Source organism: Engraulis encrasicolus, chromosome 21, assembly GCF_034702125.1.
Source record: "Engraulis encrasicolus isolate BLACKSEA-1 chromosome 21, IST_EnEncr_1.0, whole genome shotgun sequence".
In the NCBI taxonomy this organism is placed as follows: Eukaryota; Metazoa; Chordata; class Actinopteri; order Clupeiformes; family Engraulidae; genus Engraulis; species Engraulis encrasicolus.
The window spans coordinates 30,062,265-30,073,079 of record NC_085877.1 but is presented as its reverse complement, the minus strand read 5'-3'; the positions used below and the strand labels follow the sequence as shown (position 1 = coordinate 30,073,079).

Below are 10,815 nucleotides of genomic sequence, written 5' to 3'. Positions count from 1 at the left end.
TCTTTTTATAAAAATCTACTGTACGTGTTAAAACTTTTAAAGATGATCCCTTTACCACAGCAGATGCTCTGAGCCGCGCCACTTCTGCCCAGGTGGACATTACAATTGAGGCCACACCAGAACCGGAAGATAAGGGATTTTCATGTTGTGGCTTCTTGTTTTTACCAGTAGGACTGCACTTCAGCAAGGCACCCAATCTCACATTGCTCCAAAGACTGTAACAAAGTTCCACTGGGCTGGTAATTTGTCCTTTCTCTTCCATGGGGTGTCATTGTTTACAGCAGAAAATGGGCGGAGGCTTGATATATGAAATAGTGTTTTATAGCAAACTGTTTGATAGAAAATCGTGTATAGAGTCCATAAACATTTCTTTGACTGAATGCTTGTTCAATTACTAAAATGTAGCTTTTCACTGAGACTTTGGCCGAATCCCATTCTAATCTTTACCCCTACGCCTGTACCTTCCCCTTGGCCCTCATCCCTTCAATCTGAGCAGTAAGGCGTAGGGCTTGAAACGCAACCCCTATGAATTGAGACAGCCCTTCAGCAATCACAGAATGACACCCATACCATGCAAAATCCATCTTCTATGGTTAATCAGACAATATTGCTTGTTATTACTCGCGCAACAATTCAAAAAAGGAAAACGGTGTGGCACGACCCTCCTTCACAACTTCCATGCATTAGATTGACATTAAAAGCGTTTTTTTTCATGTGTGTTTCATGGATAACATGACCGTTACACATTGGGACAATGTTTAACTGAGTACAATGGAATAATTATTACAACTGTGACACTTGAAATTACGTCAAAAATACTTATATTGGTGTGCTGTTGTGGAAGCCGCCAAATTTTAAAGGCATTCGCAATGCATTCGGGGAATCAGTCGTAGCCCTCCGCTTGAAGTGTGCCGTCGGAAAATCTCTGTTACACGGGGTAGAAAGCCCATCCCCTCACCCCTTCGCCTCTGTCTGAACGTGAATTGGGACGGCCCTAGCCCCTCACATGAACACACAAAACGGAGGGAAAGGGGATCAACGTAGGGCCGAAGAAATGGGATTCAGCCTTACATATACAATTAAACTAACCTTTCTCTGGTAAGCTTGCCAGATGTACTGAACTTACTCTATGCACATTTTGGAATTAACTTGTGTGTTTATTGAAATATTGTGTCAAATCTTACATTTCAAAAGGGGTGCACTCTTTATTGGTGTGCACTATATATGAAATGTAGTTTTCCCAGCCAAAATGAATGCTTAGAAATTGATGGTGGCAAAATACTTGAACATTTCTGAATGAGCAGCATAAATTCCTGAAGTAAACAAATAAAAAACATGTTCTACCGTAGTAGTAGTACTTGTAGTACTAACATTCACAGTTTTCAGGAACATTTGAAGGACATGCCATAAACACACAATGTACAATGGATGCATTTCCATGTTCAGTTTATTTTTTCCAATCACCACCTCTACATAATATAAAAGAATATTCTGCGTCATACACTGTATTTATAATGATTTCATATACAAGTATTATACACAAGCTAAAATATACACTCCATTGCGTAAGCTTTTAATATCCGTTTCTTCAATGGGAAAACGTTTGGTCCTCTCTTGACATATCCTTGTTGTCATTGGTCCTCTCTTGACATATCCTTGTTGTGATTGGTCCTCTCTTGACATATCCTTGTTGTGATTGGTCCTTTCTTAACACATCTTTGTTTTCAACCATAGATATGAACATAAGATACCAACAGAGAAAGAGTAATATATGAGAAGGGTCACTCCCAGTGGCTCTTCTTGTTCCCTTAAAAAGGTACAGTTCCACCTAGATGGCGACCGTAGGCAAGTAATGACTGGGAAACCTGAATGGGAGACAATAGGGCTAAATGCTAAATATTTTTACTCTAAGGCCACACCAATTTAATTTGTTGGTTCTCGGATTCGCCGCTTGTATTTTGTATCAAAATGAAAAAAAAAAAAAAACGGTTTCAATACCCCAAAAAATGAAATCGCTTAAAAAAAACCGAAGACTGCATGTTTTCATGAACGGAGAGGTGTCTCTTTAGTAGTTGGAGGTCATGTGACGTAGAGAACCAATAAAACCACCCCTTTCAACAAGCCGATTACGACTAGCGAATCAGGAAACGCGTTACATTCAAATGGTTTTACAGACAAACATGCAATGGCAAGTTGAAGCCCCTGTGGGTAGTAGCAGCGGTGAAACACAGTATGGCTCTTACTAAGAGTCTTAGTGGAATTAGTGGAGTGGGATAGCAGTTTTAAAAAAGTAAAACAACAACTATGGTCCCGCTTGGAGGAAGCAACCCCCCTGGTTACCCGTAGCTTAATTTCTCCCCCTTCCTCGTTCACAGGCAGCCCGACGTTTCAGAATAGAATGTTCGACTTCGCTCAACTATCCGAGTTCACATGTGCCAGCGAGTTTTGTGTTCTCAACCAGGCGAGTTTTGCAACGGAGGAGAGAGTTACTATCACGGTAAAAACAGCAAAATGACTTGAGGATATTTTAAACACGAGAGTGTCACAATCACGGGGAAAAACTAAATGGCTTGAGCGGATATTAAACATTGCCACACAAAAACGCAGACGGGCGCAGAGCTGGCCAAACAACAGGTGACGCGCTAGTCTGTCGGGACTTCTGTGAGAGTTTTTAGAGAGCGACTAGGGCAAGGCATCGTTCATGCACCTCGAGACAGCACGAGCGAGAGAGATGGAGAGAGAGAGAGACTGAGCGAGCGAGCGCACTAGTGCTGTCGTGTCTGTTCGTAGCGCTTGCTAAGAAACCACACTCATTATGCAGAGGGCGCTCAAAAACGGGGAAATAGACAAAACCCAATTCACCTCAGATTCCACTGTAAACATAGGCTAGGCTATTTGTGCCTAATGATTTTAAAAATTATGACATTTTTAGCAGGGTTTGTTAAAAAAAATCCATCCATCCATCCATCCATCCATCCATCCATCTATCTTCATATTGTAACTCTGTACTTGTGCTGTGTGCGTAGCCTTATTGCAGAAAAGGCTGGTATGTTGATCTTACTAGTCAAACACATACTGCCTAAAAGGCTACTAATTTGGTCTTTTCTACCAGCCAAACTGCTTGTAGTCAAGATGTGTTAGTTAGGTAGCCTACTGTCATGTCTTTTATAAAGAGCACATTTGGAAGACTAGTCTATAGCACATGAAATGCTCCAGGTCTTTTAAAATATAGCAACAATAATATAATAATAATAATAATAATAATAATAATAATAATAATAATAATAATTATTATTATTATTATTATTGTTGTTGTTGCTATTATTATTGCTATTGTTATTATTTTAATTATTATTTTTTAAAGCTGAGGTGCGTGTGTGTATGGGGTGGTGAAAACATTTGGGTGCACATACATTTTGTGCTGGTGCACCTAAAAAAAAATGTAGGCGCACCAGTGCAACCAGTGCAAAAAGTTAGTCTGGAGCCCTGAAGTGCCAAGAAAAAGTCAAGAATCTGAATCAGATTGGACTGTTTGTTTTGTTAAAATTTAATTACTGTAACTTTTTCTGTTACTAGTAGTATTTTGTGCACATTCTGTACTCAAAGAAGAGTGAGATTACATTATTTTTGGTCTTTTATTTTATTGATTTTGGGACTTGTGCTTGTTGGTCACTGTTGTAAGTGGTCTAACATTCTAAAGTTGTACTTGTATAGCTTGTAATTCCATTGATATGGTCACAATGCTGTATTTGCTGTCTTGTTCAATGAAGACTGCGGTTTCAGACTGTTGAATCATCTCAGTTTATTCAAACCAGATTAATATAATAATTGCCCTATGAGCTAATTTTGTGCCTGGTCTATTTGGCTGCCTTAATTCCCTTCTACACTGTCCTTCTCCGTGTCCAGGTGTTTGCCTGTCTTGCACCTTCCTTTGGAGGTCCATGTGAGGCTGATATACAGGTGGTATAACATAACAGTCCCCTTATTACATCCGTGGCATTACCACACAACAATTTTTTTTTATTTTTTTTTTTCGCCCTCTCGCTTCAACTTTTTCCTGAAAAAATCAGAGAACCAACAAATGAAATTGGTGTGGCCTAATTTTCAGTCATCAACTTGAGCAATAAGCCACGAGAGGCCGTGGGCTATGCTCGATTGATAACGGCCAAGGGGAGTGGGGCACGACACGAAGCAGAGTGCCGTAAACGTCCTCTGGCCTGTTATCAATAGAGCATAACCCACGGACTCAAGTGGCTTATTGCTCATCTAACACTGTTACACTTAATCACCGACCAAATGTCTTTAAAAACGCTTTAATAACAATTCATTTGATCCGCGACAAGTTGAAGTGATTGTGGTTACCCTGGCAACGTTACTCTGCGTGCGTGCGTCGTCTCGCTGCCAGACACACACTTCGCTACAAAAACTCAGCAAGGGGCGATAAACATTGCAGGAATGAAATGTCTTTGCAATCACACTGATACCCCAACCACAGATGGTGCAAAGATGTGCTCTTGCAGACTCCCTACCCCAACTGCAACATATTCTCATTACCGACGTAGATGCGCTTGGTCTAACTTAGACGCACATAGAATCTTCAGTTGGAAGGTGTAGTTTTACGCTCAATTGACCACGGCTATCAGCCAATCAGAATCCAGAACCGGACCGCACAGTGTTAGATCTCATGAATAAATTACACACTTCCTGTTAAGTGCTAGGGTTGTTATTATGTAACAGATGGTATTGACAAATTCTTTTGGTGTTTAGTTTTTCCAGCAGGGCAGATCGTGCTATGTACAGTACTTGGAGTAATATTTGCAGGGCGATGACCACTTGGGACAGAAGAAACGCTGCTGAACTGTCTCCATTCATAGACGCTTTCTCTAAGAAATGTATTAACTGAGGCTTGATGCACATCAGGCAATGTCTCTCAAAGACATTCATCTTAATTGGTGTGCATTTTCCACTGGGCAGGGCGGCTATATGCAACACCTGAGCAATTGACTTTGAAATCCCCCAAATTGTGTAATAGTCTTGTTTGTCTGAACTCCAATTAGCTTTTGAAGGATTCTTAGCCAAAGGCATACTTACTTATGCCTCCCTCTCTTGAGAATGTTTACATCTTCTGGTCAATAAAAATATGATAGCATGTAAATGTTTGGGGGGAAGTAGTCAGTGTTTGTCCCTTCTTGTGATTTCCAGGACATTTTTGACAGAAATGTAAAACAAATTCAAAGGGTGCACAAACGTTTTCTTCCGACAGTATGGATTTGGTGTCATTAAAACAGCTTGGTAACTCAGTACATCATAATCTCCAGGTGCAAAAAACACTTTTTATGACTAGTTAATTGTAATATCAATATTTCGGGGCAAAAAATTATACATTGAGAAAAAACAATGTAGCTAAGTTATTTTTGGCAGCTGCATTGAAATCCATTCATTTTTCACTTGCCCACAATCACCATCTTGCTGCAGTTCAGTCACTGACCCTTTTCATTGGTTTCAGATCCTCTGATACCACCTTAAAAAGAACTCCTCTAGTCAGATTGCCGCCATTTTTAGGTGGTGTATTGCTGCCATCGATCAGGCAATACACACATTGCCCTTTAGGTGGTGGTATGGTCCATGAGAAATATCATTATACTGTCCTAAGACGTGGGTAGTGGATACCCAAGCTTCTGCAACGGCAAAAGGCTGAACATGGCATCTACTGCTCATATCTATGGTTGTCAACACGTACCTGTTCTGCTTTCTCCCAACTTTGAACTGGCTAGAACTGAACTGGCATCTTCTGGGTGTTACCGTAGGAACACCATTGTGAGTAAACCTGCAGGCAAACATTGTAGAAAAAAAATCTATCTTCATTTAAAATTTAAACAGCACACCTGGAGGGTATTCCAAGAATCTGTCTCAGTTGTAAACTATGTTTAGTTAACCTTGAGACAGTGGTAAATCATCTAATAGAAGGGCATTGAGTCCTCATTTCCTGAACTAAGCCAAAGATGGTCAATATGGTAGACTAAGACAGATCATAACAGGACACCAATCCAAAAGAGTGTGCTCATGTCTGGTCTCCTAAGGGGTTGCGTGATTTTTTCCCCATAGCTTCTTTTTTCTGAGGAGTTTACTGGCGGCTTGCATTATATTAGATTTGCGCTACCACCATCTACAGCGTTAAAGGAACTCCATTTATTCTCAACCTACGCTGGTCTCCAAAAGGGCGTTCACCTCATGTCGCAGCATGGATGCCGGAAAAATCCCCAAATGAATCGTTTCTACCAATAGTTCAGATAACTTTGATTGGTACCCAAAGGTACCCATATCAACCTCTCTGCCTATATGACACCTTTCAGTTGGCTATTTGCAGGTTTACCATTTCCTCTAGATTAACTTGGCCTGGTTTATCACTTAATCATGTTCTTGGAATTCCCCCCAGGTTTCCACATTGCATGCAGAAATCATCAAAATAGTTCACTTTCATGATCGCCATACTTGAAATATTTCCTTTTAAGTATTAAATATCAGTAACGTAAAAAATATTTTTTATGTTATGATGTTCTGTTTACAAAGACATACTGTGAGGAGGCATACTAAACGTTTATAAACCAATAAACAGAAAATTGTTGTTAGTGCTGTTATCACTACTAGCACAAAATGTTATGCAATTATTATTGAAATTGAATTATCATTACCACCACCATCATCATAATAATACATTAACCTTATAAAAGGTTCACACTGACTTACCTAAAACATAGGCACATACAAGTTTCTGCATGACTGTCACATGAGCATGCGTAGGAACCATAGGGCTGGGCTCATGTTGCAGGGGGAGCATCAGGACAACGACACAAACCAGCCCAATGACCAAATACATGATGAACTGCGAGAAGTTACCAGCACCTACAGTAGACAGTAAACATAACATACAGTTAAGTCCGTCAAGCTTAATTGCCTAGGTTTGACAGACAATTTTTAAAAATAAAAATGGGTACACCGTCACTGACTCTTAGTTTCACTGAGGATATATGTTAGGGCTAGCCTCGCGACGCCATCCTCTGTACTCCACCAAAAGATTTTGGCTCCGCACATCGTCTGGCAAAAGCCTCGAGCTCGGTTCTCTCAGTGTTTAGCCAATCAACAAACAGTTGAGAGTGATGAGGCGGAACTCACCCGTGAGCTCCGTTACTGATTGGTTAAGGTAACTAAATTCACACTTTTGTTTTGTTATTTGTTTGCTTTTGCGACGCTATATCGTAACAGGCATGCTAATAAAGCACAATATGGGTTTGAGTTTGAAACTCCAATTAATTTAAATGATAGAGTAAGATCAGACCATCTACCACCCTCCACGGAGACGGATTCCTCATGGCTTTTGCCAGACTGATTGACAGAGTCAACAGTCGGCTTTTCGCCCAGGCTACGGTAGGGCTGGCTAGACAAAAAATAAAGCCACTGGCACACTTGTTTTGAGCAGCAGTAAGAATGTTTTCAATGGCAAAAGGAAAAACGGCTAGCGCTCTGAAGTCCTCTCTGCAGGTAGAAGGGGTGCATCTGGTTATTCCTTTTAAGGCCTCATGGATTTCTGAACAAAATCCAAAGCATCGCCCATGGGGCACCTAAATCTCCGCCCCTTCCGGGCAGCTCATGGGGCTGGGAAAGTCAAAACTTTTGACTGGGCTGTAATGGACTGACTAAACCTATTTTCCGATCCAGAGCACATGCCAAACGGAATCTGGACTTAGCTTGACTCGCTTCACTCACTTTCATTCAAAAAATTGCGACTTACACAGCCCCATGGATCGGAAGTAGAAGGGCGTGAGTGACTTAGTTGCCCAATACGTAAAACTCTGGTGAACCCGAGTACCCTGGCCTAAGAATACGGTGCCTTAGCTGTTCGAGCCACGGCCATGGCCCAGTCCCTCTCACTTCACTCACCTCTCTTGGGGGAATAGAACCCTGGCGACACGGCAGCAGCCCGGGCAAACTGTGGTGGCAGCGACGGTGGCGGGGGCAGCTGTGTTTGGGGTACGATGCGCCCCCCGCCCCCTCCCCCTCCCCCTCCCCCTCCCCCTCCCCCTCCTTTCTCCTGCAGGGGCTCCGGGCCGTCCTGCAGCTCGGCCCACACGTCTCGGCACCCCCCGCGTCCGCCTCCCCACACCTTCAGGCGAAAGTGGTCCCTGCGGCCCACGTGCGCCGAGCGCACATCCTGGTGCCGCACCACTCTGTTAGGGGAATACAACACGTGGGATTTCTTTTATTTATGTTTATAGTAGAGTAGAGTATCTGACTTTTTTATTTAATTTCCAGAATCGATGCTGACCATTCATTTTGTGTACCTACATGCTAACAGGAGCACACACAAAGCCCACAGAGGTACTGATCAGCTTGTCTCTATTCAGAGAAGAACGTACACATATTTCATTATGTAATTGTAATACTACAATAAATGTATTTGTCATTATTTCCAGAGTTTATTAGTTTTTAAAAGAACAGAAACTTCTTAATAATGGTAATTCTCTCTCAGAAATCGACAGAGATGTCTAATTTCAGGAGGTAGGGGTGGTGGATGAATGTGTGTGTGTGTGTGTGTGGGGGGGGGCATTAGTGTGTGGGTACATCTTAGTGAGAGTGCATGTGTGTGAGTGAGAGGGAGCGAGGACTCACATGTCGACACAGGAGCGGGGTCTAACACTGCCCTCTGCCTCCACCACGGTGTACAATGCTGGGGTTGTGCATAGGACTGAGAGAGAGAGAGAGAGAGAGAGAGAATTTAAGTATTACCATTCAATTACTTCATGCAACATTCAGTGTTTTTCTTAAGGTACATCAAAGTCCAGATTTTAGCCGTTCAATAAATCATGTTCTGTCATCTGTTTTGACATCATGTTTGTCACATTGTGTGCATGCCGTGTGTGTGTGTGTGTGTGTGTGTGTGTGTGTGTGTGTGTGTGTGTGTGTGTGTGTGTGTGAGAGAGAGAGACAGACAGACAGACAGACAGACAGACAGACAGACAGACAGACACAGTCAGTCAGAATAATGATCCTGGCAATCTGTTTGTCTATAGGTCAAATGGCATGATGACTTTGGATTCAAAAGATTTGCTGTTTATTTTAGTTCATCAGAGAGAGAGAGAGAGAGAGAGAGAGAGAGAGAGAGAGAGAGAGAGAGAGAGAGAGAGAGAGAGAGAGAGATGCCCAATCGTTACACCAGCCCTTCCATACACAGACATAATACGACGTGCCCCTCCCTGGCTGCCAGTTTGGTGAACTCACTTTTGAAGCGCAATGGAAAGTTGTACGGATTGTAGAATGTCAAAACCCTCCTGTGGGTGCTCCGTTGACCAGCGTAGAACACCAGCTCCGTGGGGAACACGAATATGGGCAGGGTCTCCGCTGGCCCAAAGGGAGGTGGTGACGGAGGACCTGGGCCGGCGGGAGCATCCCTCCTCTCCCAGCGCTCCAGCTCTTCTGGCCGCCTCATTCGCAACGGAGTCCCCAGACACGTCTGGTCATCCTGACCATACGGTGCCTCACGAGCTCCGGTCTACCTATCATATGGGAAATTAGGAGGAAGGTTACAGTGTGTGCACTGATAATTATTATTTGATCAAACGTTTTGCCCATTGTTGGAATCTAGACGGTTATAGCGTAGCCTTTAGGGCGTAGGCTATTGTGCGCTTTTTGGAAACGCCATAACGCCATATTAATAACCAGTTGGCTGATTATATCCTGATTGTACAGACATCGCTAACGTCACCTGTCAGTTGAAACGTTATTTGCACAGTGTCATCCAAAGAAGCCATAACCTCCCTGCAACGTTAGCAAAGCACATTCCCAGCGCATGAACCAAAAGCACGTCTGCGTTTTTTGTAAACGAATAATGTCAAAACAACTTGTTTACCTTCTGTAGCGGTGCAGTTAGTTCATCAACTTCCCTTTCCGTGTTCTACACAGAATTAACAAGTCCATGCCCTTGTACACACTGAAAACCAATTGGAATAGGAAACCATGCATGTACTCTACCGTCATTGGTCACATATTTTGTCGCTCAAGCGGTTTTATCTTTGGTGTCCTCGGATTGGACTGTCAAGAGAGGCGTGTGTGTAAGGGTTGTGGCTTCAACAATATGCAACAAACCCCACTTATCCACGGAAATTAATATCAGGTAACCAGGAAGGCTATTCGATGATAAAAGTGGAGGTTGAGCTCTTTTGATACCGTCGACTATGGTGTGTTCTATTTCCCAATGCTTGCAGGCTACCAAGGTGTACTGTGCAGAATACATGGCATGATGCATAAACGGCGTAAACATATGCGCTTTGAGGAGGTGTGTCTAAAGACTGATAACACAGGTCTACGACAGCCTCAGGAAAATAGAGGATGAGAGGGGGACAAACGAACCGTGGGGTACTTTGTCTGAGAAACTGAGAAATTCTAGTTCTCAGCCATGGCATCTGCAACTGACGCGTCGAAGCCCAAGACTTCTCCAAAATCCGTCAAGTTTCTTTTCGGTGGCCTGGCCGGGTAAGTTCTCTTTGCGCTATTGGGGGTGCATGTCTTTCTAATAGAATATCACTTGTTGCCTGTCAGTCATGTGTTCACAATCAAAAAACAAAAACCTATAGGCTAGGATATTTCCATAGCAAAGGCGCATAACATTCTCGGGACTTTTCACCGTGCTGTGGAGTTGTAGGCTGGATAGTGTTAAACAATAAGCAAGCAGCATAATTTCAAAATATCAAAGTCCATGTCAATGACTTTCACACATAATCTTGTGTTTTTTATTAGTCTGTTTGCAAAAGTTGATTACTA

At 42.6% G+C, this 10,815-nt stretch overlaps 2 protein-coding genes across 2 annotated transcripts in view; one reads left to right on the top strand and one right to left on the bottom strand.

The window, feature by feature from the left end:
- Window positions 1–1,436: 1,436 nt before the first annotated feature.
- Window positions 1,437–9,997, bottom strand: LOC134437106 (motile sperm domain-containing protein 1-like). Its single transcript, XM_063186555.1, has 7 exons — window positions 9,905–9,997; window positions 9,277–9,551; window positions 8,668–8,743; window positions 7,939–8,225; window positions 6,748–6,903; window positions 5,741–5,827; window positions 1,437–1,716 (listed from the first exon to the last, which is right to left on the bottom strand). The coding sequence occupies exons 2-6, from the start codon at window positions 9,482–9,484 to the stop codon at window positions 5,799–5,801; spliced, it is 756 nt and encodes a 251-aa protein (XP_063042625.1). The 5' UTR covers window positions 9,485–9,551; window positions 9,905–9,997; the 3' UTR covers window positions 1,437–1,716; window positions 5,741–5,798.
- Window positions 9,998–10,159: 162 nt separating this feature from the next.
- Window positions 10,160–10,815, top strand: part of LOC134437803 (mitochondrial 2-oxoglutarate/malate carrier protein-like) — a 6,158-nt gene continuing 5,502 nt past the window's right edge. Inside the window, exon 1 of the mRNA XM_063187346.1 lies at window positions 10,160–10,527. Within this exon, the coding sequence (XP_063043416.1) occupies window positions 10,451–10,527 (77 nt within the window). The 5' untranslated portion in view covers window positions 10,160–10,450. The remainder of the gene's footprint in view (window positions 10,528–10,815) is intronic.